This window comes from Petaurus breviceps, unplaced genomic scaffold (assembly GCF_028583685.1).
Source record: "Petaurus breviceps papuanus isolate PSGF00001 unplaced genomic scaffold, PetGlider_PUasm1.0 176, whole genome shotgun sequence".
Lineage (NCBI taxonomy): Eukaryota > Metazoa > Chordata > Mammalia > Diprotodontia > Petauridae > Petaurus > Petaurus breviceps.
This window is the reverse complement of record NW_027185771.1, coordinates 16,985,043-17,013,026: the sequence shown is the minus strand read 5'-3', so window position 1 is coordinate 17,013,026 and position 27,984 is coordinate 16,985,043. Positions and strand designations below refer to the sequence as shown.

Sequence of the window (27,984 nt, the reverse complement as noted above, 5' to 3'; positions counted from 1 at the left end):
CTCTGTTCTGCTCCCAAGTTCACTTAACTGTCTGCTAGCACGAGCTTGGGAAGACTGGCTACCCTGCCTTTTGGGGGCGGGAGAGAAGAGCAGATAATGAAAAGGAGATGAGTCCAACGTTTCAGCCTTCTTGTTTCCCTCTGACCAATTGCCTGGTTTGGCCCTTAGCACAGATTTAGACAACCAGGCACTAGTGTGTGCCACATGTCAGTGTGTGCAAAGACGCTAGCTTGGTAGGAATGAGGAGATGGGGTCCTAGTTCTACTGCTGTGACTGTGTGACCTTAGGCAAGTCATTTCCCCACTCTGAAAAAAATTAGGGAAGGGGGGGTTAAGGAAATTTCCACTGTCTTCCTTGAGGGGTGGGATGTTATGAGGAAAGCATTTTGGAAACTTACATTAGTTCTATTACTATTACTCAGAGAAGTGAAGACTGGAGGAGTCAGAGAAGAAGGACCATGAAGAGGGTGAGATTGGACTTTGCCCTTTGGGAAAGAGGAAGCATAAGGGGCATGCAGAAAAACTGGGGTCTGGGTGTTTTTCTATACAAAGAGATCATTTCTGTAAAATAGACCCTTTCCCCCCATGTGGCTTCAAGTCTGTGACACCAAAAGAAGCATCAGTGGTTCTTCTGCAGAGTCCCTTTCTTCAGTGCGGGGCTAGAGGAACTGGGCTGTGTGATCTCTTAAGGTTTGAGGGACTAGTTTAGAGAGCCAAGTAAATCATATCTATAGACTCAAAACATGTCAGAGTTGGGGTGGCTAGGTGGCACAGTGAATAGAGCACTGGCCCTGGAATCAGGAGGACCTGAGTTCAAACCCAGCCTCAGACATTAACAGAAAAACTAGCCAATTGGACCTTGGGCAAGTCACTTAACCCCAATTGCCCTACTTTCCCCTCTCCAAAAAGCAAAACAAACAAAAAATAATAATAATAAAAACATGTCAGAGTGCAAAGGGACCTTAGGGTTCAAAATACATCCCTCTGTTACCTCAAACTTCAGTTGCTTAGTGATCAAAAACAGATTCTGCAATGCTTCGATGGATGTGATCTCACCTACATGGGTACTTCCTCCAAGGGTGCAAATGACAACCCATCTATGCCCTCTCTTCTGGATGACTCCCATCCATCCCATCCCATCCCATCCAACATGGATTTCCCATCAGTTACGCCCCCTGCCTGAAACATGACCAGTCCCCCTTTTCTGATCATGATTGACATCCTCACTTGATAACAGGTGGCAACCTATTCATACCCACATGCCATGTGCCTCTTCATTGCCTGTAAGTGATTTTCAACTTTTGTTCTTGGAAACTGTGATGTTCCAAGATCGCAGCCTTACAGTATTGCCAAAGGGTGTTAATGAAGAAAAATAAGGAAGGGAGGGAGGGAGGGAGGAAGAGGAGGGAGGAAGGAAGGAAGGAAGGAAGGAAGGAAGGAAGGAAGGAAGGAAGGAAGGAAGGAAGGAAGGAAGGAAGGAAGGAAGCCCTTTGTTTCTGGAAGAAGTTGGGGAGGGGAAGTCATCAAAAGCACTTCATAGTTTTCCAAATGCAGTCAATCCATTTTTCTCCTATTGAAGTGTGGACCCTATTCACTGTCCATGCAGTGATTCATATGCATGTACTGAACTAGGTGTCTATCCATCTTTGTATCAAAGTTTGAAGAGCAGGCAGACATTCTTCATCCACTTAGTTTTTTTTTTCCTCCATGTGGATGGTTGATCCAAACTCAGCTGAGTGCTTGTGAGGTTCATTTAGGAAATTCTGCAGCGTTCTAGAGCTTGATACAATCAGCGAAATGTCCTCCCCAAACAGGAGCATCTGGAGAAACTCACCTTCTATGGGTCATTGCTCCTTGATTTGAACACACGACTGGACATCCCCCATGAGTACAGCAAATGCCATTCATGAGTACTCATCTCCCCACTGGGGTCTTACTGGATATTCAGAATAGAGGGATTGTTGACCCTTTGGTCATTGGTTATTACATATTTAAAAGAAGTCTACTATGCATTTGAAGGGATTTGGGAGGGAGCAGAAAATAGGGGCATATGAGGAATTGGTCTCAAACTACTTTGTAGAAGCCTCATCTCTGAAGGTGGATGGCTCCAAAGTTTTAACTTGTTGTTTTTGCCCAAGGTCACGTAGCTGGTGTCAAGTGTCTGAGGCCTAATTTGAACTCAGGTCCTCCTGACTCCAGGGTGGGTTCTCCATCCACCATACCACCTAGCTGCCCCTGAACTTTTTGTTCATGACACAACTATCTCCCTTCTCTTCCTTCTTTCCTCCTTCCCAACCTGAATTTGAGTTTGGAGAGACCTCCCTAGGCATCTAATCCAACCAATACCTGAAACGCCCTTATCTAAACACTAGTCTTTCAAGGCCTAAGACACACTTCCTCCAGCCCCCCACTCTCTCCTTCAGATTTCCTATGATGCTTGTCTGTATTCCTCAATTGTATTTTACAGTTCTGGGCATCATTGCTCACAAAAGGCGCTGATAATGTGGAGAGATTCCAGAGGGGGCCATGAATGAAGAGTCACGAAAAGCCTCACCTTTAACCTCTATGATTAGTTGAAAGAATTGAGGATGTTCAGTCAGGAACCTGGAGTCAGGAGAACCTGAGATCATATTAGGCTTCAGACACCTGACACTAGCTATGTGACCCTGGGCAAGTCACTTAACCCTGTTTACCTCACAGAAAACAAACAAACAAAAAGATAAAACTTTAGAGCCAGGGGCAGCTAGGTGGCACAATGAGTTGGAGCACTGGCCTTGGAGTCAGGAGGACCTGGGTTCAAATCCAACCTCAGACACTTAACACAGGACTGGCCATGTGACCTTGGGCAAGTCACTTGACCCCAATTGCCCTACCTTCCCCCTCCAAAAAGAAAAAAAAACTTTAGAGCCATCCACCTTCAGTGAAAGGAACTCTGAATTTGTAATCCTGAGTTAAAATCCTGTCTCTGCCTCTTACTTCTTAGGCATCATTTGGGAAAGTCACTTTGCTTCTATGGAAGGGATTTTCCTTATGGCTAGTATTTAAATAAATAGTAAAAATAGAAATAAATAGTTTTTAAATTGGAATTTTAAAGTTTGCAAAGCTATCTCATTTGATCCTCACAACAATCCTGGGAGGCAGTTGGTAACATTATCTCCATCTTACTGGGAAAACTAAGGGAGCCAAAGGATAAGCAGCTAGCCCAGGGTCACAGAAGTAATAAGCGCCTGAGGCTGGATTTGAACTCTGCTGTTCTGAACTCAGATTACCCACTGCATTACCTAGCTGCCTGTATAAAACTGGCGTCAGAAACTAACTCCTCCAATAGAACTTCAGGCATTTCTCATGATGAAGTTATTAAGGAAGATGGTGATCCCTATTTTACAGATGAGGAAACAGATTGTTATGGCCTGGGCCTGATTCAGAAATGTCTTCAAGTACTTGAAAAGTCTCGAGATGAAGAGGGATTAGTCATGTTCCATTTTGCCCCAGAAAACAGGACAAGGAATAAGGGGTGGTAGTGGCAGAGAGGAAAGTTTAGGCTTGGTGTGCAGAATGGCTTACTTGCTATCTGTTTTTCTCCAAGGGGACCATGGATGAAAGTAAGGCTGGTGACTTTGCACAGCCTTTCTGTACTTAAATCGAATTCACTTGCTATCAGAGCTAGGCCAAAGTATAATGAATGGGCTCCTCCTCACCAGAGGTCCTTAAGCAAAAGCGGGATGACCACTGGTTAGATGGGTTGTAGTGAGGATGGCCAATGGGATCCCTTCAAACTCTGGAATTTCTGGGAGCCTGCCTGGTATTGTCAGTTACCCTGCTACATAGGTCCTCTCTCCCTAGTTAGACTGTAAATTCTCTGAGGACAAGGACCAATCTTGTATCTCTCAATATATTCCCCTTCCTGAAGGCTAGATACCGTGTGGGAAAGGGCAGGGACAAGTTTTGGAGGAAAACCAGCAATCTCCCCAGCAAACAGAACCTGGGGCTGCTTCTGAGCTGCCCTGATTTTTCGGCCAGGGCTGAGGGTGCCATACCCTGGCCACTGAGCCCTGGAAAGAGAAATCCTGCCCCCCCCCCCAGTGCCAGTGAGGCTAGTGAGCCACAGGGAAGAGAGTGACCCATGGTGTCACTCTGAAATTGGATGAATGTATAAACAGAATGTATAAAGGATGAATGTATAAACAGAAATGACCCAGAGACGCCCACACACAAGACATAGGGTCAGTTAGACAGTTAAACACAAACACACACTTGTACACAAGCATTGTGTGGAATGCTTATCTGAAACTTGGCCATCAGAGAAAGCTGGAGCTTGAAGAACTTTGAGACATTCTCCTTCAACCCCTGAATTTTAAAAATGAGGAAAGTGGAGTCCAACAAGAGATTTTCCCCCAAGTCACAAAGCTGGTGAGCAGCAAAGGCAAAGACACAAGTGGTCAAAATCTATATGGTAAAGGGCAGCTAGGTGGTGCAGTGAATAGAGCACCAGCCCTCAAGTTAGGAGAACCTGAGTTCAAATCCAACTTCAGACACTTAACACACACACACACACAAAACTAGCTGTGTGACCTTGGGTAAGTCACTTAACCCCAATTGCCCTGCCTTCCCCCCTCCAAAAAAAAATCTGTATGGTACAATGAGGTGCTGGCACCAGTGTGGACAGGGGTGGGAGGAGTGGAGACAAGAATTTTTTGTGTGTGTCTTTTTTGGAGGAGGGAAGGCAGGGCAATTGGGGTTAAGTGACTTGCCCAAGGTAGTGAGACAAGAATTTTTACAGATAAAATATGTAATATGGGCTCACCAAGTTTCAAGCAAGGTTTCTCCCATTTGTCCCCATCCCTGGTACCCAGTCTAGTCCATGCTGGCCCTGGCTAATTAGAGCTCTTCACTTTATTGCCCCCAAGTGACCATGCTGCTAAATTATCCCTCCCTCTTACCTCTGCCCAACTCTGTCCCCTCAGTGGGAACCCAAACTTCAGTAAAAGGGTATGATAAGATTAAATTAATTCATACTACAATGTGACTGACCTCTAGAGAATGAGCTTTTTAATTCAAACTAAACTCTAATTAGTAAAATGTATTGGGGGATTTTTTTTAAAGCTCTGGTGCCATTCTTAGGGTCCCTCAATCTCCCAGGATTCTTCTACAAACACTTACCAAAGAATGGAGTTTAGCAGCTGGATGCCCTGCCTTTGAAAGCCTGGAAGGAATAGTTTCACCAAAAACCAAAAAACCTCACCACATCATTCTCTCAGTGTTCCTTTGGGTCATGGGATTTTAAAGCTGGAAATAATTTTAGAGGTCATCGTTGTTGTTCGCTTGTGTTTGACTCTTTGTGACCCCCATTTGTGGTTTTCTTAGCAAAGATACTGGAGTCATTTGCCAATTCCTTCTCCAGCCCATTTTACAGATGAGAAAACTGAAACAGGGTGACATGGCTTGCCCAGGGCCTAGTATCTGAGGTCAGATTTGAGCTCATGTCTTCCTGACTCCAGGCCCAATGCTCTATCCACTGGACCACCTTTTATCTTTGTCCACCTCTCTCATTTGTGTAAAGATGGGGAAATTTAAGGCTTGTTTAGGGGGAAGACAAGAAGTGGTGCAAAGTTTTTAAAGCCAACCCAGCATTTCATCCTGAGTAGTTTCATCTGCTCCCTCCTTGGAATCTCCTGACCTGGGGAGCTCATACATCCTCCTCTACACCTGCACAGACCTCCATTACCTCTCCCTTGGATGACTTCATCTCTCCCCATTCCAACTCTGCCAACAGAAATCACGTTCCTAAAATGCAGTTCTCCCCATGTCACCCACCTGCTGGGACACCAGTGTCTCCTTCCTACTTGGAGGACCAAATATAAACTGTTCGGCCTTTAAAGCCCTTTACAAGCCACCTTCTCACCTTCCCAGCCTCCTCACTGTGTTCTGCACATTCGATGGTTCAGCCACACTGGTCTCTTACTGGTCTTGGTCAGAGATTCCTCATGTCCCCTGTCCCTTGACTCATTTCTCTGGCTTTGCTCCATGCCTCCGATGCTCTCCCTCTGCCTCTTGGGATCCCCAGTCTCCTCCCAGACTCTGCTCTGGACCAGTCTTAGGCAGACAGCCTTACATCCTTCAGCTCTTAGCACCTTACCCCCAAGGTTACCTTGTATCTGCTTCCAATGTTCTTGTACTGATGTGCGTATGGTCTCCCCTTAGAATGGGAGTTATTTGACTCTGATACTGTTTCCCTGTTCTCCATAGCCTAGCACAATGCTGGATACCTAGTAAGCAGTTAATGCTTATGGATTGATACATACATATATATGCACATACCCTGTTTGAGGAAGTGGAGAGCCTTCTTTCCCCTACTTCCCCCCACCCCTGCCCCCTGCCTCTAGCATATACATCTGGGTCAAAGAAGAGCAGAGACTGGGCTTTCCTGCGTAAAGGCAGCTGGATTGGCAGACTGCATGGAGTCAGGGAGACCCAAGTTCAAATGTGGCCACAGACACATACTAGCTGGGCAGGTCACTTCACCCTGTTTGCCTCAGTTTCCTCATCTGTCAAATGAGCTGGAGAAAGAAATGGCAAACCCCTCCAGGATCTTTGCAAGTAGACCCCACATGAGGTCATGACTGATCAACAACTACCCTGGGCAAGTCACTTCATTTCTCTCAGCCTTGGTTTCCTCATCTGCAAATTGGAGATAATAATAGCACTTACCTCCCAGGGTGGTGTTAGGAGGCTCAAATGAGATAACGTGTAAAATGCTTTGCAAACCTTAAGGCACTGTTCAGAGTGTCCCAAAAGTCTTAGGGCAAGTTTAAGCTTTAATAGCCATATAAATACTGTTTATTAAACCCTCCCCTCCAGTTCTTTCTCTTCCCCAGCCTTGACCCAGACTATCCCTTGTCACAAAAGGCCACAGGGCTCTTTACTCATCTATTCTGTTAAGCTATGCTCTGCTGAGCAGTTTCTCTGGGATACAAGGAGATGAGGCTGGGAACATCTTCAAAGTGCTTTGGCCTCTAGCCCAGATAAAGGATGGCTGTCGGTGCATGGGCACCAGGAGGGCCTAATACACATTCAGGGTAAGGGCCAGTCTCTGTGTGAGAGAGACATCAAAGGGTGGGAGAGGGACAGGGGCTCAGCCCTTCAGCTCTCCTCCAGCTGTCTCAGAGTAGAGGCCTGGAGCAGGTCAGGGCCCCACCCCCACCCCCACCCCGCCCCTGCTCCAACAAATCAGACACCCCACCAACACGTCTGGCCAACACATCCAACACGTCTGGCCCGTGCTGGCTCAAGTCAGGTGGGGCCAGTAGTGCCTTTGGCGCCCAGCGAGGTGGCCTAATCCTGTTCCTCTTCCTGGTCCTGGTCCTCCCGGTTCCCGGGCAGCCCCAGGAGGTCCTCGGCCAGGCTGGTGAGGTTACTCTTGTCCAGAGCCTCCACAAGGCGCTGCAGGGTGGCCCGGCGGCCCTCGGCCAGCACAAAGCGGTGAAGCAGCTGGAAGGCCTGCTCGTAAAGCCCGTCGCGGTCGTACTCGTAGGCCAGGGTGTCCAGGTCGTGCTCACGAAGGGCCCGGCAGTTCAGTGCCCGGCCCACCGTCCGCCACTTTCGGCCCACAGAGCGAGCGAACTTTTGTCGGTCCTCCAGGCTCAGCGGACGGTTTGCTGTGGGAAGGAGAGGGGTGAGGTCTGAGCCGAGACAACTGGGCCCTAGGAGATCCTCACAGGCCACCCACCTCAGGCCCCCGGTAAACCTGAGATTCCTGGCTCCCAGACACTCTATAAATCGGAACCCCACCCCACCCCTACCTGTACAAAACCAGGTTTTCAGTCCTCCATCCCTCCCACCTCCACTCCCCCGGCCCCCTCCCGGATGAACAAAGGATTTACCACCACTGCCCCCTCCCTCTTGGATACCCCGGATAAAACAAGAATTGTCTCCTCAATGGACAGCTTCAATAATCCAGGAACTGGCCCCCATCTCGCACAGCCTAGATAATCCAAAAATTGCCCTTCCCTTCCAGGACAGCCAGAACAATGCAGGATTTGAAGCCCTCCCGGAACACCCCTCTCGATGAACCCCCACTGGGAAGCGGTAAACCAGGGATTGTCCCTTTCCTAACTACCCCGGATAAAGCAGCACCTCCCGGAGGGAACAGGAATTCTGCTCCCACCAGTTGCTCGGCATAAAACAAATACCCCTCACACTCTCGGCAGAGGTAGGGGCATAGCTACAGGATTATTAACTAGCGAAGCCCTTCTCCGCCCCAGGACTCGTTACGCCACTCACCAATCTGCTGATCCTGGAACACAAAGGTCTGCGCCGGAACGGGAGGAGGGGGCGAGTGGGCTGGCGCCTTGGGGGCAGGGGCCTTGGGGGCTCCACCACCCCCCGGATCACAGGTCAGGCTCCGGAAAGCATCCTCCAGCTCGCCTATCTCCTCATCTCGGAGCCGGTCCGGCTAGGATGGGGTGAGGGAGGGAAGGCTAAGTATGAGTCTAGCTCTGCCTGACTTTGAGCCCAGCCTCCCCGCCCCTGGCCTCGTCCGAACTTCATGAAGCCCGCTGCCGGCACCCAGCTCAGCCTCCCTCTCCCAGCCCCGCCGGGCGCACCTTGGCCTGCTGGATACAGCGCAAGCAGTGATCCTCCTCCTGCAGCATCAAGTCCAGCCGCTCTGCGCCCACGCGCAGCTCCAGGTGCAGCGGCACCAGGTGCTGGGCGTGGCCGAGGAAGGCCACCAGGCTGTCCTGGAGGGTGGCCTGCAGAGCCCCCTTGCGGTAGCTCCGGAGGAAGCGGGTGCACGGCTCCTGCCCGCAAAACTTCAGCTGCACGATCAGCTGCGGATTGCTGCAGTGGATCTTCAGAATCTGCGCGCCATCCTGGCTCCCGGTGCATCCTGGGGTAGGGGGTGGGGAGCCGGGGAGGCCCCAGGGAGTAGGGTGCAGTGAGTCAGGCTACAAGCCGACTGGGAGAGAGGGAGATGTGCCTCCAGGACAATTCTCTGTTATCTGTTCATTTAGATACCTCCCCACCCAACACACACACACACACACACACACACACACACACACACACACACACGAGTTTCCAAATCCATCTTACTATAGGCTAAGGCTATCACTGAATTTCTTGGTGACCTGGAAAGACCACTGGGTTCTGACCTTGGGCAAAGTGACTGTTCCTCTAGACCTCTAAGGTCCCTTCCAGATCTAACGTTCTGAAAAATGTCCTACCTGACTCTTGCTAGCTGTGTGACCCTGGGTAGGTCATTCCCTCTCCTTCCCACAGCAAAATTTCATCATTTAACTTGCCTAAGCCTTAGGAAACTCCCTAAGATGATAATAATAGCGTTTAAAAAGCCCTTTACAAATAATGTCTCATTATATTCTCACAGTGACCCTGGGAAGGAGGTGCTATTATTATTGCCATTTTACAGATGAAGAAACTAAGGTAGGCTTAAGTGAGTTGCCCAGGGTCACACAGCTAGTAAGTGTTTGAGGCCGGATTTGAACTCAGAGGCTTCCTGACTCCAGGCCCAGCTTTCTATCCCATGTGCCAACCCTAGCTGACTTTTTAATGATCATTGTTCAGGCATTTCAGTCACGTCTGACTCTTTGTGACTCCATATGGGCTTTTCTTGGCAAAGATATTGCAGTAGTGTGCCATTTCCTTCTCCAACTCATTTTACAGATGAGGAAACTGGGACAAAAAGGGTTAAGTGATCAGTGTTATTCAAAAATTGCAATGGATTGCCTCCAGAGGTCATGGGTTCATCATTAGAGGTCTTCAGGCAGAGAGGGGCAGGATTTCTACTTGTTGGAGTTGTGAAGGGAATTAATTCCTCTTCAGGTACAAACTGGTGATCACTGAAGTCCCTTACAGTTCTGGGATTCTAACATTCTATGTTCTATGGTCCCATCACCTCTGACTTTCTGTGGCTGGTTGTTCCCTCTATGCCAGAGGGAGATGCATGTAAAAAAAAATGCTGCTCTGGCTTAGTCTGGCTAGACCTTGAGACTATGGCTAGCACTTAACAGTCATATAAAACTATTGTTAAAATGAGGAGTTGGCTGGCCCCTCTATGCACTGCTAGGTAACAGCTATAGCCTTAGGACAGCTTGGGTTGGACCAGAGGCAAGGCCCTGGCAACCTCAGCAATTGATCAAGTGTGCCCCTCATCCCAGAAAATAAGATATAATTAGTAGACAGGAAGGTCCTGCCTGTTAAGACTTCTGCCTCTGGAAATTGGTGAGGCCAGAGAAAAGTCCAAAGACCTTTGGGGCTTCAGGGGCAGGGGAACAAGTAAAGCAGATATCAAGAAGACCTTCTTCACCTACATAATCACTTTAGGAAGGGACAATGGGACTAGTGATGGAGCACACCTCAGTGGCTCCTTCTCTTGGAGCTCTTCTATAGGAAACTAAGAAAACCATCTGGCCTGCTTCTGGAAGTGGGGTCTTCTCATGTTGAGCTCTGCCTTGAGAGCAGGGGACAAAACTCACTGCAGGCTGAATCTCCAGCCACCTGCTCTCAGCAGCCAAACCCAGACCACAGTAGGGAAGGAGGCATGGTTCCTACATCCTGCTTCATCCAGGTTCCCTGTTCCCTCCCACATCTCAATGGGGGCAAGGAAGACTTAGGGGGCAGCATTTGGAGGAAGGAGAGCTGGGCAAAGGAAAAGGCCTGAGGGAGGGTACAATGAGACAAAAGAGAGAAATCAGGGAAGGGGGAGGCAGACAGAGAGGGAGGGAGAAAGAGAAAAGGAGTTAGTCAATGAGGAGAGTTCAAATCCCCTAAGGAAAGTGCACATGAATGGTGTTAGTCAACATACATATACATATATGGGCATGCACTACACACATTCATGGATATGCATTGTCCTCATAAATATACATATGTGTGTGTAGTGGGGCCAGATCCCCAATTCACATAGAGACATGTAACAAATACACACTGACAGATGGACATGCTTCCATATACACATTGAACTACAGGTATATACACGCACACACATATATTACATAAATAGACATGTGAGCACATGTCTATATGCACATGAAATCCCATGTGTCATGCATACACACATTTTTTCCTTGCAAATATATTTATGGGGCTGCTATGTGTAGGTGGAATGTCATGTCACCTTGAAGATGAAGGTAAAGTATGCTGGGAAGCCACCCCTGTTCTATCCTTACAGAGTCATGCCTTAGCTGTTTGGGGTCACACTGACACATTAGGGCCTGCCTGCCTCTTAGTTGTTCTTCATACGTGGCTAGTAGAACAACTTTGGGAGCAAGGCTTTCATTGAAAGGTGCCCCCCACACAATACACTTCTTCAATATTCTAGTCTGGAACTGGAAGATGATTGAGTTCTCTCTTCACTTTGTATTGAGGGAGGGGATGGGAAGCAAAAACTAGGCCCTGGGATGGGGAGGGGCTGGTTGGAAGAGACCAGCTCCGTGGGGGCTAGCCTTGCCCCTACATCTGTGCTACCCCCTCGCTGGATTGGATGATCCTCTCCTCTCTGACCACCAGTTTCCTCTTCTATAAAATAGGACTAGTATTTGTACCACCTCTCTGGGTTGCTGTGGATTAGGCAGTAAGCCTTAAAATACCATTGGAATGTGAGCCCTCATCATTCCCCCACCCACAGATGTATGTATGTATGTGTATGTGTATGTATATGTATGTATATAAGCCCCAGGACCCATAGTCACCTGCCAGTGCCAATTTAAGGGCCCGAAATATTGCCAGCTTCTGCTGAGGATCTTGGTATAGGTTAGGCAGAATTACTTTCTCCGTCAAGGATTCCACAAACAGGTAGGCACCGCCACTCCACTCCTGGAGGTCATCTGCCATCTTCCTGGAGTCATCTGCCATCCCAGGCTCCTGAAGGTCATGTGGGTCAGTCCCCAGCCCTGCCTTCCCCAGGATCCCAAGGAATCCCAGATCCCAGGATGAGACTGTTCTCCATTCAAATAGGAGGTGCCCCATTAGGTCACTATGTTACCTAAGAAGTCCAGGCAACTCCAACAATAAAAAGAGCTAACATTTATCTAATAGTTTAAGGCTTGCAAAAAACCAATTTGCCCAGATTCCTGCATCTAATCCTCACAACAACCCCATAAAGTAAGTGCTCTTGTTGTCTCCTTTTTTACAGATAAGGAAACTGAGGCAGAGAGAAGTTAACTGGCTCACCCAGTAAGTGCCTGTGAAAAGATCTGAACTTGGGCCTTTCTGACTGCAGCACTGAGTCCAACTCCATTCACTATGCCAAGCTTCTTCCTTCTTCTACCTACCTTCTTCCTACCCCTTAATGGTGAATTCAATCACCAGGGAAGAAGGATCACAGCAAATAGTTAATAGCCAAGAGAAGGATCACAGCAAGTAGTGATCCTCTCTTTAGGAGAACTGATTAGTGAGAAGCTGAAAAATGGGAGCTAAGGCAGGGCGACCTTCTCCCTTTGGCTCTCCTTGACTTAGTATGAAATGGAATTGGTAGAGATGGCTGAACACAGAATGACAGGGCTGAAGGCCCTTGGGATATAGAGTTAAGAGTCGGAAGATTACATCTTATCTCATCTGATCCTCACAACTCTGTGAATCAGGGTGACATTATTATTGCCATTTTACAGATAAGGAAATTGAGACTCAGAGAGTGATTTGCCCAGGGATAGCACAGCTGGTAAGTACCTGAAGAAGAATTTGAACTCAGGTCTTTTGAATTCCTCTTTCTTCACTCTGTACAAAGTAGGAAAAAGAAAAATGCCAAAATACTATACTATGGCTCAGAATGGGCTTCCAACATAGATTGCTTTTAGTCTGTTGAGTACTAGAGCTGGAAGCTGCCTTGACACAGCCCACCATAGAACAAAGAATCCTGGAGGCTGTTGTGGGGGCAGAGTCCAGCCGGGCCCAGCAAAGAGTTGGGGAAGCTGGGAAGACAGTGGGCAGAGGGCGCCTCTCTGGCCAGAGCCACAAGACCAGTACTACCTTCTCAGAATGGTGCCCCCATCTCCTCCCCTGAGGGCTTCCTGGAGAGCGGGGAGTCCTCAACTCTTCTCACTTTCATACCCTCCTGCCCAAGAGAAATCCCTCCCTCCCTTCCCCAGAGGAGCCACCTCCCTGAACCCCAGAGAGGGCTCAGGCTCCCTGTTAATCTCTGTTCCCCATGTCCAGACCCTCTGGCCAGGGGCAGTCTGTTCCAGCACAGACTGAACTGGGGGGATTCCTGTGAAGGAAAGAAGAGAGAGATGGGAGGGAGAAGCCAGAGGAGGGCTGATACAAAGCTGAAGTCCCTGCAAGAGACCAGGGTGAGGCACAGGGTAATCCCTGCCAGGCTGGTCAGCTGGAAGCCTGAGATTCCTCTATTTCTCTGGGCCAGCAGTATGGTGGGAGCTGGAGTGCTGGGGGGATGAGGGGTGGAATAAGATTTGTTATGCCTGCAACTGGGGAGAAGAAAATGAATCTTCCAGTAACCAAGGAAGGGCATTAGCTATGGGGCCAGACCCCATCAGGGGAAAGAATGGTATTCAGTCCTTCAGACTCTCAGACCTAGGCATTTACAGATGAGGAAACTGAAGCAAATAGAGGTTAAGTGACTTGCCCAAGGTCACTCAACTAGTAAATGTCTAAGGCTGGATTTAAACTCAGGTCTTCCCAACACTAAGCCCTAGGCTCTATCCATTTTACCACCTGTAAATTCTAGTTATTAGAATGTATTTTGTAATGTGTCAGATAAAATCATTTTTGTTATCATTATTAGAATTGGGTGGGGTTGTATGAATGTGGGTAGGAGATTCACTGAAAGGAACTTTAAGAAAGTATGGCCACACCCTCATCTTGGAGCAGGAAGTGATTGACTTCTCTCCTTTCTATGGGGAAGTTTTGGAGAAGCAATACTGACAACAAGGGCAAAGTTTAAGCCACTTAGGAAAACATGCTATTCCCGGAACTCAGCATGTCATTTCCCACCTCAGTGCTTTTGCAAAGCCTGTCCTGTATACATGGAATGCCCTCCCTCCCCACCTTCACCCATTAGAATTCATCATCAGCTTCATTCCATGATCAACACTGGGTGCTAACTTTCATGGAAGCCTTTTATGATGAACCTGATTTTTAGTGGTCTCCTCCTCCCCTTAGTTTTTTTTGGACAGCTAAGTGGTGAAGAGCACCAGGCCTGGAGTCAGGAAAAGCTGGATTCCAATATGGCCTCAGACACTAGCTGCGTAATCCTAGGTTTGTCACTTAACTCTGCCTCAGTTTCCTCATCTGTCAAATGAGCTGGATAAGGAAAGGACAAACCACTCCAGTATCTTTGCCAAGGAAACATCAAATGTGGTCACAGAGAGTCTGACATGACTGAACAGCTGATCAACAGTTCCCCAAACAATTTCCCCAATTCTCTTATCTGTATAGCTGTTTTATCCCCTTGCTCCAGGGTGGGGGAGTTCTAAACTTGTTTGTATCTTACACCTTTTTGGTAACATCCTGAAAAGCCTAGGGACCCCTTCTCAAAATCAAGTTTTTAAATAACTGAAGGCAATACTCATTTTCAATTATAAATTACTGAAAATAAAGATGTATTTTTTTCCCCATTCATTCAGATAGACTTCCTGAAATCTACCCATACACCTATTGGGGAGGACCTATTGACTCCAGGTTAAGAACCCCTCATCCTAGTAGAATATAAGATCTTTGAGGATGGAGACTTTTATTTTATCTGAGTACCTGGTTTCTTACACTAAGCAACAGGTACTTAATAAATGCTTTTTCAAAAAAAATGAAGTAGGCTATTGGAGCTTGGAGAAATGTTCCCCTGAGGAAACTGAGGCAGCTGGCATCAAAGTAGATAGAGCACAGGGTCTGGAGTCAGGAGGCCATGACTCAAATCCAACCTCAAATATTTACTAGTTGTATGACCCTGAGCAAGTCACTTACACTCTGTTTTCATCAGTTTCCTCAAATAAAAAATGGAAATCATGATAACACCTACCTTACAGTTTTTTTAGGTGAATAAAATTAAATATTTGTAAAGTGCCTGGCACAGTGCCTGCCTACCACATATTAGGCTTCGGGGACTGGGTTTTTTTTGTTTGTTTTTTTAACACCAGCTGATGGACTAACCTATTTCTTCCTTTATCTATTGCCTCCCTGTGTCCATTCATCAACCACCACCCTGTCCCCTACACAAGGGACTGAGTCCAATGTCAAAGGCCAGCCCTGGCCTTCATGGTCAGGTGAGGACAAGGTACCCTGGACAGGAACCCAGTCTCTACCTCGGAGCACCACATCAGCTGTAAACACCTAAGTGTCACTGGGGACCTCTAAGGGAAAGATTGGGCTATGGGGAGAGTGGGGGCATGAGCCCACCTGGTAATACCACCAGCAATGGCTGAGAAATAGATCAGAGAAAGTTTTGATCAATGGTATCAAAACTCAAATAGAAAACTGTGGGCCAGTATTGACTTAGAAAATCACAAATTGACATTATCTATGTTGTATTTTTATTTATTTTGGTAAACATTCCCCAATTAAGCTTGAATGTGGTTTTGTACCAAACCTGGAGTATTATTGACTTGTGGTCAGCTGGCGGCAACTTTGACAGTTCTGATTTAGTTTATAGGCACAGGCTTAGAAAGGGAGGCTGCTAGGTGGCACAGGAGATAGAGTAACCACCCAGATGTCAGGAAGACCTGAGTTCAAATCCTGCCTCAGACACTAGCAGTGTCACCCCAGGCAAATCACTTAACCTCAATTGCCTCCCTCACCTTAAAAAAAAGAGTGGAAAGGGAGCTGAGAGATCATATAATTCAGTTCTTACTTTACAAATGAGGAAACTGAGGCTCAGAGGTAGGAAACAGCAGAGCTTGGCAAAACCCTTGACATCTTTCCATCTGAATCCTCACTGCCATGACCACCAGCCTAGTTCAAGCCCCTGCAAATGGACCATTGTGATAACCTCCAAACTGGTGGCCCTATCTTCAGTTTTATTCCAAATCATCCTTCTTACAGCTGTCTTAGTAGCTTCCTAAGGCACCACTTTGGCCATAAAGGCAGCAAAGGCACCTTCTGCTGAGATTGAGAAAGAAATGGAGGAGCCCAAAGAACTGATCTTGGAAATGAAAGAAAAAACCAGCTCCATCCGCTGAACTGGACTCAATGACCTGCTATGGCTCCCTGTTTCCTACCCATCATAGTCCAGAGAAATTCTTCAGTCTGACATTTCCAGCTTTGCCATGATCCAGCTTCAACCTATCTTTCCAATCTTGTCCCACCCACCCTACTCCCTGGTACATCAGCTAGGCACCTGCCAAACTGAATGACACTCAGACTCCCCAACAAAATGTTCACTCTTTTGAGTGGATTTTTGACTTTGTTCGAATTCTGCCAGGAATACCATGTCCTCCCACCAAACTCCATCTATCCCTCAAAGTCCACCTTCTCCTCCAAACCTTCCCTGATCCTCTGCTGGAAGGGATCTGTTCCACACCTATTCTCATAGTACTTAAAAAAAAAAACCAACGACAACCCTCTTCTAATGCATTTAACATCTTCTGATTTGTATCCCTGGAGGTCTCTTATCAATCCTTACAGATAATTAAAACCCTTCTAAAGTGGAAGCCCTTGGAGGGCTTCAGAGGAAGATCTGATGATGGCTTGTTGGGGACTGGGTTGGACTAGCTGGTCCCCAAGGTCCGTCACCACTCTTGAAATCCTGAGATTTTTGTTACCTTATTGTCTTTCTCCAGGCCCAGTACATTGCATACAGTAAGCTCTTAAATGTCAGTTAAGACATCTTCCTTCCTGGCTCTTCTCCTCTGTCTTGGTTCTATGCCAGTCAGCTCTATCCACCACCCCCCCCCCTTCCATGTTATTGGTCTATTCCTCCAGTCCCCCTCCTTGGCTTCTGGCCAAGGTACCTTCCCTCCGCCCCTAACTAGGATGTCTATCTTCCAGACATTTTTCACAACCACTGGTCAGGGCCCGGGTAGGTAGGGCTGCTGAATTCCGGAGGGAAAGAGGAAGGGTGGGGGATGGGCTCTAGTCCCTAAATCCAAAGGGGAAAGGCTGGGGGTGGGGTGGGGCGGGACTGAGCCGGACCCAGTTCTTTGCTGACCTCCAGATTTTCAGCTTGGCCTAGTGCTGAGCAAGAGAAACTTGGAAACTGAGCGCAGGGCTCGGATTTTTATCAAGAGTGTATGCCCACTCTTAAAACCTTTAACTTCCCAGGGTCTCACTTTCCCCATCTGCAAGGAGGGAAAATTAACACTTGCACTCAAAGTTGTTCTGAGATATGCTGTTTGCAAACTTTATAAGTGCCTCAGAAACTCGAGCTGTCCAATGAAACTGTACCCCAAGGAGGGACTGCTGAGGCTCCGAACGTCTCCCACGTGGGGCCCGGCCTTGGCCCGGGCCAGCCCAAGTCAGCCCGGGAGAGAAGGGAGACGGGAGAAGACAAAAAGGAAAGGAAGGAAAGAGGGCCGGAAGGCAAGGGAACTGGCTGAATCCCCTAGGTTTTCTACTTATTCCAATTCCCACCTGGGACTGGTGCGCACATCCTTCCACACCCACCCCTCAGCTCAGGACCCTGCTTATGCCTGACTCCTCTAACCAGGCCAAACCTGGCAGGAGGACCCTAGACCTTCTCCCTAGTGCCCTCGGCCCGCTGGCCCCTGCCCACCCAATCCCTCCCCAAGTCGCGCCGTGCCTCCTCCCCTCCCAAGCTCCCCGCGGACACTGACCAAGCCGTCCGGTCCCCGCTGCTCCGGCTCGCGCAGACACCGGTTCTGTCCACCAGTTCTTCCGGGTTTGCGCAAAGCCCAAGGGGAGGGGGAGCAGGGAGGAGGAAGAAGAGAGAAGGGGAGGGGCAGAGCCGGCTTCCAGTCCCGGGATCCCCCGAACTCCGGGGTGGGGGACGCCCCTGGCGAGCAGCTGGGGCAGTTAGGAAGCGTAGTGACCGGAGCTACATAGTGGATGGGCCTAAAGGCCTACGGGCCTGGGTCCTTCCTCTGACCCAGCCCGATCCAAACCTACCGAACAGCCTAAACTCCTGTGAGTCGGCCATCCCTGAGTCAGTCTAGCCGGCCCTAAAAATACAGGGATCCCAGTAACCCTTTCAGCTCTAGATCCGAGGTCCGCTCCCTGGGGCAAATAAGAAACATCCAGATCGGGGTAAGCTGGCAAGAAGAACGTCTCAACCGGGAGGGGGTGAGTAATATCACGGAGGTCTGACGAAGCGTGTGGGTCACACGAAGTGCTGGGAAGAGCCCTGGGCTTGGAATCAGAAGGTGTCAGTTTGAGTCTTGACCTGTGCCACCTTGATAATCACTTTTCCCTTCAGCCTTTTTCCTCTTCTGCAAACGAAGGGTAATAGCTAACATTTATATTACGCTTTCAGGTTTAGAAAAGCCTTTACGTATTATCTCATTTGATCACCACAGTTCTGTGAAATAGGCGCTATTATTATTCCCATTTTACAGATTCGGAAAATGAGACTAAGAGGGGTTAAGTAACTTGCCCAAGGTCACACTGCTAGTGTGTATTTGAGGCAGGATTTGAACTCAGATTTTCTGACTCCAAGTCAACACTATCCACTATGTCACCTGGCTCTGGCTAGCCCATAAGGATTGTTGTGAGGAAAGCTGGACGATTGTGGCTTATTATTTTTCCTCTATTAGGACTCCTACCTGCGGGGGTGGGGGAAAGGAGAAGGGGATCCACAGGATGGGGATTCATATTCAATTTGCCTTTTGTGTGTGATGGAGACTTAGAGTTCCTAGGTTATGTGGGCTAGGCTTCCTGGGGATGGCTCAGGCGGAACCGGCCTCCGTATGCCTCACCCCACCCACCCTATGCCTCACACTTTGGACTTTGAAAAGAAGATGGGCACCCACGATAGTATGGGGCAGGGCCGGTTAGGAAAAGTTGGAGACGTGATTGGTGGCAGCCGGGGCAATCCCCATTTCCCTGGCGCTTTAAAACTGACAAAGCGACTGGAATTGGTCGTGCAAATATCATCGTCTCCATAGCTGAGGAAACGTGGCGATGTGACTTCCCCACAGACACACAATTAGTGTCAGAGACAGGATTTCGAACCAGATCCTCTGGCACTGAGTCCAAGGTTTCCACTACCTCAAACTTCCCATGGCTGGCGGTGGAAGGAGGAGGGGGACTTCCCAGGTCCAGCTATCGCCTCCGCCCCCTCGCCCGGCCGCACCCAGCTTGCAGCCTGCCAGTCTGTCCCCGGACACTTCAGCCTGAACCACTAACTACCCAAGAGCTGTAGGATTGGGAGGACGACGGGAGGAAGACGTGGCTTTCCTCCTCCCAAGTCCTCAGAAACGGAAAAAACTGATAAAGCTCCCCAGAAGAAGCGATCCTCAGGGCTGATGACTGCAAGGCTAGTGGGGAACACTTGCGAGGCACAGAGGGCTTGCAGACACCTGATTGATGTCGCCGACACCCAGAGTAGACCCACCAGCCTCCATCCCGCAGCTTCATTTGGGCTCGGCCCCGCCCCGGCTGGTGATTGGCTACTGGTCCCCAGCTGATTTGAATGAACCATTCAGAGTCTATTCGGGTTCTAGAACGCTACCCATTTAACTCCTTCGCTGCCGCAAGCTGGTGGATGTAAGTGGGTAAACGGCTCTATTATCTCACAGGGCAGCCAGACTCTAGAGGTGACGTTGGCAAACCTTGTCAGGGTCATGGTGTAGCCATGAAAGTGAGCCCCAGGTTCCTTGGACTCTACAGGGGCTCCGGGAACTATGAAGTCGGCGTTGGGGCCACTGTGGAGGCGGAGAAAAAGTCTCCAAAGCCCCACCCCGAGTTAGGGCCCTGGACTGCTGAACTCCGCAGAGCCCAGCCTGGAACCCCCGGCCTCGAAATGATCTGCGCTCCAGCGTAGGCCAAGTGGTCGCCCTTTTGAAGTTCCAGGAAAAATAGAGCCCTGAGAAAGCCCACAGAGCTGGAGGAAAAGCCGGAAGGCCACGGTCTGGGGTACGGTCCAGTCTCTCGGTCCCGTTAGTAAGTGACGGAACAGCCCAAAGGGCGGTCAAAGGTTGTGACTGTGTTCTGCATTCCGAGGCGGAGAGACAGTTTATTCCGGGCCAGAAGCTAGAAAGCTGATTGTGATCTTTATAATTATCGCGCGAATGGGGAAGGGGCGGGGGAGGATGGGGTGAGGAAAGAGTCAAGTCAAATTCACAAGCTTTTATTAAGCATCCTGTGGGTGTTAGGCACTGTGCTAAATTCTGGGGATACAAAGACAAGGAAAAAGTTCCTGCCTTTAGAGAGCTCGCATTCTGACGGAGAAGACAGCGTTCAAACAACTACGTACCAGCTACATGCGGGATGAATGGGAAGTAATTTTGGTAGGAAGGTACCAGCATTAAGGGGTATGGGGAAAGGAGGATTACAGGAGGGAGGACCTGAAAGAAGGGTCCTGGACCTTCAGACTTCCTCCTGGGCTATGTGGTTGGAAGGACTGAGTACTGTCCTGATGACAGGCAGTCTGGATGGAAATGGAAGATGAGAGAGGCATCAGAGAAGGATTCGAGTTTATTTTCTAAGCACCCCCCCCACACACACACAAAACAAGGGCATTGGACACAATTTGACATAGTGTGAATGGCAGAGCTATAAAGCACCTTCTAAAAGAATGTGAAACCAGTCAATAAACATATATTAAGCACCTACTATGTGCCGGTCCTTGTGATAAGCACTGGAGACAAAAAGAAAGACGATAGTCCCTCAAGGAGTTTACAATCTAATGCGGGAGATGACAAGTAAACATATTCATACAAGCTGTATATAGGATAAACGGGAAATAATCACTAGAATTAAGAGGAGTTGAGAAAGGCTTTCTGTAAAAGGTTGGTTTTTAGGTGAGATTTGAAGGCAGCCAGGGGGGCGGGGGGGGGGGGGGGGGGGGGGGGGGGGGGGGGGGAGAAAGAGAGGCGGCGGAGATGAGGTAGGTAGAGCATTCCAGACATGGGAGACAGCCAGAGAAAATGTCAGGAATCAGAAGATGGAGTGTCTGATTCAAGGAACAGCAAGGAAACCAGTGTCACTGGATCACAAATTATGTGGAGGGGGGAGAGGAATGTAAAATGTAAGAAGGTTGGAAAGGTAGGGTGGGGAGGAGGAACTAGGCTATGAAGGGCTTTGAATGCCAGACATATTTTTGTATTTTATTCTGGTGGTGATAACCACTGGAGTTTATTGAGTAGGTGTGTGACTTGGTCAGACTTGTGCTTTAGGAAAATCTCTGAATGGAAGAACAGGAATATGAGGGAGACTTAGGGCAGACAGATCTATTGCAATAATCCAGGCATGAGGGGATGAGAGCCTGCACTAGAGTCATGTCAGTGTTAGAGGAGACAAGTGGGTGTGTTCAAAAGATATTGCAATGGGGAAATCAACAGTTGTTGGCAATAGGTAAGATATGAGATGAGAGACAGGGAGGGTGAGAGAAAGTGAAGAATTCAGAATGACATGTATGTTGTGAGCCTGAGGGACAATGAGGACAGAGAGGTAGTGTTCTTCATAGTAGGGAGACTTGGAAGTGATGAAAGTTTGAGGGCAAAACCTCAAATGTTAGAGCTGGAAAAGTTCTTATAACATAGAATGTTAGAGCTGGGAGGAATTTTAAAAGTCCCAAAGGTTCTTAACTTTTTCTGTGCCCAACCGTTTGGCAGTCCGGGGAAACCTACAGACTCTTCAGAATGTTTTTAAATGCATAAAATAAAATATTTAGAATTATAAAGGAAACCAGTTATATTGAAATGTTTATTTAAAAATTTAATCTGGACATCTGGTTAAGCACTGCTGATTTTCTGTCCAGCTCTTATTTTTTGCATGTTTACTGAATGAATATAATTTTAAAACAAAAGAGACTGACCACATTAACACTGAGAGCGGTAAACATGTGAATTGTATTGCCCTATGAGAAGGCATATGCTGAAAATTGAAGAAATCTACAATGAGATTTTAAGGAAAGTTATCACACAGTTCCCCGAGGATACTGAGTTGAACCTAGAGGTCTGTTCTCAGGGATCCAGGCTGATGTTCTAATGGAAACCCCCACCCTATGGTAGTTTCCCCAGTCTTGCAAGGTATTGAGTAGGAGCAGGGGGAGAGTTCATTGAGTGGGTGGTTCTTTCCCTTTGAGTCATGTCCTGGTCTCTATCCTCAGACCAGTTCCAGTCACGCTGCAGAAGAATCGGCAGGCAGGAATCCATTGGAGTTCAACTGCCTTCCCAATGGCTGAACTGTGGAAATACCTCCCTGAAGAATTACTGTCACTCATCTTTCGATACTTGCCCCTTCGTGACCGATATGCAGTTTCCCAGGTCTGCCGGGCTTGGGCCACTGCTGTCAACTCAAGCTCTGTGTGGTACATCACAGATATCAGGTGAGGAAACCTTAGGGACTGGCAGTAGGAGCTCCTTCCTTTCAAGAGTTCTGAACCCCCAAAGCACCCAGGTAGCAGGCACAGTGGAGACAGTACTGAGCCTTCAGTCTGGCAGACCTAAGTGCAAATCTGCCCTTGGACCCTTACTACTATGTGGCTCTGGGCAAGTCACTTAACCTTACTTTAGCCTCAGTTTTGTCATCTATAAAAGGGTATAATAATAATACCTGCCTTACAGGGTTGATGTGAGGATTAAATGAAATATTTGTAAATATATTGTAAAAACCCCTAAAGAGTTATAGAAATGCTATAATAATAATAATTATTGTTATTAACCTAAACTGAGGTCTCAGGGCACCTTAGCCATGGGGCAAAATTCAAACTGATAGCAAACGACTAGTTTGGGCACTTTAGTTTTCAGTAAGTACTATCAGTGGAATTAGAATAACTGATTCCAAATGAGTGACTGAGTCCCATTAATGATTACACTTGAGAGAAGGTAGCTGGCCCAGACTTATCAGTTCCACCCACTTCCCAATGATCTTGGCTAATGACTCATGCTTAGATAACTGCCATCTTCCATCCTTACACCTGAGGTCTGTCCCCTAGGGTCCACTGAAAAGTTTTACAATACTGTAAACATTCAGCAAAACTGTAATAGCACAGTTGTATATAGGCATTGCCCTAAAGCCCTGCATCATGCTGGCTCAGACACCAGGGATGGAGAGATGGCTCCCCACCTCCTCACCTCCTCTGTCCTGCCTCCAAGTAGGAGGGAGAGGGCCTGCAGGGAGGTTTACTGACTCGGCTACATGGAGGTGTTGGGCCTTGAACCTCACATTCTGGAAGCTATGCCAGCAGATAATGAGTATACAGTATCAGGTACAACCAGTCTGCAAGGACTTCAGGTACCTGCCCAGTGGTATTTTGGTTGTCCATGGCCTAACCTAGTTAATTCATTTGACTTCAATTCAACAGGCAGTTATTAAATGCCTACTGTGTGTCAGGTCTTGGAAAGAAAAGAAAGGAAGGAAAAAATAAAAGAAGGGAGACAGGGAAAGGGGAGGGAAGGAGGGAGTGAAAAGGAAGGAAGGAAGGAAGGAAAAAAGGAAGGAAGGAAGATAGGTCTCTACCCTTCAAGAAGTTTGCATTCTACTGAAATGTAGTTAAATATGAAAGGGCTCAGAGTCAGTAAGGCAAGAAGTTAATAGTGTTTAATTAAAATTCAAGAAAAAAATTTATTTTGAACTTAATAAATGCCAAATTGAATAGGCATTTGTGTATACCTAGAAAATCAGAAAAAGGAGATTGTGCAGGTCTCTGTACTTGTAGCTTTTCTTTTACTTACATAATAATTTCAAGCTGTAGTTTGCTCATCTCTCCTACTTCTTTGGTCCTTTCTGGTCTTTCCTTCTGTTTTCTTCTCTCCATTAAAAAAAGAAAGCTTCCTCAAGTCTCTCTTTCCCTCCTTCTATTCTTCCTTCCTTTCTCTCTCTCCCTCCTATCCTTATCTCCCCTCAACCTCTCACCCCACCCACAATGGCAAAAGTAAAAATAAAATAAAATAAAAGCAACAAAGCCCTGGTAACAGGTAGTCAAGCAAAACACATTCTTTCATTGGTCATGTCAGGAAATGTATGCTTTATTTTGCATCCTGAGTCAATTACCTCTCTGCCAAGAGATGAGTAACATGCTTCCTTATCAGTCCTCTGGAATGAAAATTGACCATTGATTTGATCAAAGTTCTCAAGTCTTTTAGAGTAATTTTTCTTTGTAATTCAACAAGAATGTATTAAGCATCTACCGGGTATACAAAAAAAAAAAAAAAAGGGCAAAAACAGTCTCTGCCCTTAAAGACCTGTCATTTTAACAGCAGAGATGATAGGTAAATAATTAGGCACATACAACCTATATACAGAGTAAGTGGAAAATGTTCTGAGAGGGAAAAGCATTAATAGCCCAAGGAACCAGGAAAGGCCTCCTACAGAAGGTAGGTTTTGAGCTGAATCTAGAAGGAAGCCAGGTAACCTCAGAGGCAGAGTACTCAACCAGTGCAAAGGCAAACTAGGAGATGAGAGATAAGAGTATCCTGTGTGAGGGACAGTAAATATGCCAGTGTGGCTTCATCATAGAGTCTACAGAGGGGAGCGACGTGTGAGAAAATTGCAAAGGTAAGGAGGCACCAGCTTATGAACAAATAGAGACATTTATATTTGATCCTGGGGGAACTATTAGAGCTAACGTGGATTAGGGAGGTGGACAGTCAGACCTATCCCTTAGAGAATCATTTTGGCTACTGACTGGAGGATGGGTTGGACTAGGGAGAGATCTGAGTGAGGAGACTAATCAGAAGGCTATTGCCATAGCCCAGGTAAGAGGTGATGAGGGCCAGAAACAGCTGTGGCTCTATGGGTGGAGAGAAGGGGACAATTAAGTATATGAGAAAATTTTCGAAGTTAAGGACAAAATTTAGCAACAAAATGGATAAATGGGGTGAGTTGGGGAGTTCAGGAGAGGTTGGCCACTGGGTGATGATTTTCATTTATTTATTTGTTTTTAAATTGTATTCATTCATTCATTTGTTTGTTTTGCCATAGCTAGTCTTGAAGGTCTGTCTACTGAGGCAGAGAAACTCTACTCTCTGCCTGAGCATTATTGGGAGTACCCACAGTTATAATGTAATGCATTTTTGAAGGAGAAATAACTAATTTATCTGTTTATTATTTCTTTAGCCCAAAACTATGTCCCAGGGGCAAATCCCTCTTGGTTTGTCATGTCACATGAGAGTTAGGACATAGAATGTCAGACTTGGAAGGGTTAGTCCAGAATAAGGCCAGGTCATCGAATTGGTTCAGGGGAGGAAGCCTTGATCTTTCACACCACAGATCAGAGGGGCACATATCCATCCCAGTGTGAGTTTATTTCCTTGATAACTCGGCGATTGCCTTGGGCAAGTCCCTTGCTGAGACCCTGAAACAGCAGAGATGGGAAGGATGGAAATAGAGAACTAGGAGCTCCGTGGAACATAGAGAGGCAACTGTGAGCCTTTGCCCCTGCAGCCCTGTTGATAATTCTCCCCTCTGTTTTGTCCTGAAAGCTGCGACCTGGAGGCAGACTCGGCTGCCTTGAATTGTCTGTCCCCCTGCCTCGGTCAAATCCGCCACTTGGGGCTGGAATTTGACCCGTCCAAGGAGGGGAGCCGGCGGGCAGCCACGGAGCTCCTAACTGCCTTGGCCCAGCAGGGTCCCGGCCTGCAGGGGTTGCGCATTACTTGCAGAGGCGAGAACCCGCTCTTCTATTCTGGCCAAGATATCCTGAACGGACTGCTCCAAGTGTGCGCAGCAGGACCGCCAGGCCTGTGCGCGCTCCGCCAGCTAGATCTCCGAAGCATGCCTTTCACTCTGGACGACCGGCTAGTGCTGCAGGTGGCGCGGGCCTGCCCGGAGCTACGAAGCCTTTTCCTCAATAACAGGACGCTGGTGTGCAACGTACGGCCGGAGACGGTGCGCACCGTCCTGGCTGCCTGCCCTCACCTGTGCGCGCTTGGTCTCTACTACGCCAGCCTGTCAGCCCAGGTACTGGCCACCCTGGCCGAGCCGGGCCGCCCGCCCTTCCAGCACCTGGCCGTGTTCTGCGCCCGGCTGGACAAGTACGCCGAGGGCATACCCGACGACGCGTGGGCCCTGGTCCGAAAGCGCCATCCGGGACTTGCTGTGGACCTTGAGCTGGACCATACAGTACCCGATGAGCGGGTCACGCTCGTCCTGCAGCCCACCATCCCCGTGACCACACTGAGGCTCAACACTTTCGGCGAGGTCGCTGAGGCCGTGCGCCTCGCAAGCCGCCACTACGCTGCCACCTTGACAGCCCTGGTCGTTTGCGCCACAGCCTCGACAGCCCTGAACTCGGCGCTCGAGGAGCTGGCGCGGGGCTGCGGCCACTTGCGCGAGGTGCATTGCTACTGTGTGGTAGTGCCTGCTGTAGTGAGTGCTTTCCTCACCCACTGCCCCTACCTCCGCAGCTACACGCTCAAGGTCACTCGGGAGCCGCATCCTTGGCGGCCCAAGATTGTCAGGTGACGAGCTTCAACCCCAGCCTGAAAAGAACCGCGGAATCTGCCCCGTGGATTTCCTAACCCTACAACTAGGGTTAGGAAAGTTAGACGGCGTGTTGTGGTGGAAAGAGATCAAGCTCAAACCTATCTCTACCTCGTATTTGCAGTGTAACCTAAGGCAAGCTCCTTCCTTACCCTAGGCCTCATTTTTCTTCTCTGAAAAGGTTTGGATTAAATCATTTCAAATCCTCCCCAGCACTAGATCCCAGGATCTTCGCTGAGGGGGAGACGTGCTAATCCCAACTTAGTGAATTTTAGGACCTTTAGCTGGGAGAACAAGAAGAAGGGACATCTCTGTGCCTATATACTTATTGTCAGGACATATGGCATTAGAACCACAGAAAATCACATCCTGGGACGAGATGGAGGGAAATCCAGAAACCACTTAGTCCATAGAGAAGATTCAAGTTGCCCATGGTCACACCAATAGGTGCCAGAGAATTGGAGCTGTTAAGGTGGGCACCATCTCAGGCAATATGATTTTCTAAGACCTGGGCCCTAGAATCTCCCAGTTTCGAGGTTTCTCAACAGAATATCCTCTTCCCTAGTTCAAGACTCCTCCCTTGCTACTGGGTCCTGACAGGCAGTGAGGTGTATCGGTAAGAACACTGGAGTGAATTATAGCAACACGGTTCCTATATTCAAATCTTAGGTACCATTCTTCTGGGACCCAGATGTGGTGTACATGCACCGGTACAAACATATTCAGAAACACAGACAAGACTACACACCAACATCCTTACAGTAAAAGTACTGGCTTAGGAGTCAGGAGGACTAGGTCTGCCATTTGCTAACAACCTTGGCCAAATCACCTTCCTCCCAGGCCTACAGTTTCTTCATCAAATAAGGGTGCAGAAGGATCTTTTCAACTGTCACATTAATAAGTCTCTGTATCCTGGGCCTTCCAAGAGTTGAATTTTCAGAGGGGTAAGAGAACAAAACTGAGTCCAGGGGAGGGCACATAGGAAGGTACTCAGGGTGCAGGGAAGGAGGAAGGGGGATGCCTGTGTAATGTCACATAAAATATTTCATACAGGTTCATATCCTTAAGGTCTGAAAATTCTGCTTTCCCCTGACACATAGGTATTTTAATGAGATCATATATGAAGGACTGTAACCCTGATGGACAGTCACATACACAGGAATTTCCAAACCTTCTCTGTAGTCTTGAATTGACTCTGAGAGTGATCCAGATCAGGGGCTTTGGAAATGTTGGGCAGGGGACTCTCTATATTAACATAGTCAAATGGAGGACATCACTAAGGTTTTCCAATGTATTTTGCTTTCTGCTGGCCCCAGCTGCTGGAGGCAGCACAGAGTGGTAGAAAGAACATTGGACTTTAAGCAAGAGAAGTCTTTGGACCCAGGCCCTGACACAAATTACCATCTCTTTGAGTCTTGGTTTCCAACACTCAGAAAAATACTTGCACTACCTACCTCACAGGACTGTTTTGAAGAAAATG

At 48.0% G+C, this 27,984-nt stretch overlaps 2 protein-coding genes across 5 annotated transcripts; one reads left to right on the top strand and one right to left on the bottom strand.

The window, feature by feature from the left end:
* Positions 1 to 6,780: 6,780 nt before the first annotated feature.
* TRADD (TNFRSF1A associated via death domain) lies at positions 6,781 to 17,876 on the bottom strand. Its single transcript, XM_069085782.1, has 5 exons — positions 17,735 to 17,876; positions 11,708 to 11,879; positions 8,603 to 8,886; positions 8,280 to 8,451; positions 6,781 to 7,654 (listed from the first exon to the last, which is right to left on the bottom strand). Exons 2-5 carry the CDS (start codon positions 11,868 to 11,870, stop codon positions 7,332 to 7,334), a joined length of 942 nt encoding a protein of 313 aa, XP_068941883.1. The 5' UTR covers positions 11,871 to 11,879; positions 17,735 to 17,876; the 3' UTR covers positions 6,781 to 7,331.
* Positions 17,877 to 18,032: 156 nt separating this feature from the next.
* On the top strand, positions 18,033 to 27,559 carry FBXL8 (F-box and leucine rich repeat protein 8). Of its 4 annotated transcripts, none has more exons than XM_069085780.1 (3): positions 18,033 to 18,164; positions 22,189 to 22,407; positions 25,505 to 27,559. In XM_069085780.1, exons 2-3 carry the CDS (start codon positions 22,256 to 22,258, stop codon positions 26,484 to 26,486), a joined length of 1,134 nt encoding a protein of 377 aa, XP_068941881.1. In that variant the 5' UTR covers positions 18,033 to 18,164; positions 22,189 to 22,255; the 3' UTR covers positions 26,487 to 27,559. The 4 variants fall into 4 exon arrangements, with proteins under 4 accessions (XP_068941881.1, XP_068941878.1, XP_068941879.1 ...); XM_069085777.1 differs by having other exon boundaries at positions 18,062 to 18,200; XM_069085778.1 differs by lacking the exon at positions 18,033 to 18,164 and adding an exon at positions 18,209 to 19,991.
* Positions 27,560 to 27,984: the final 425 nt, after the last annotated feature.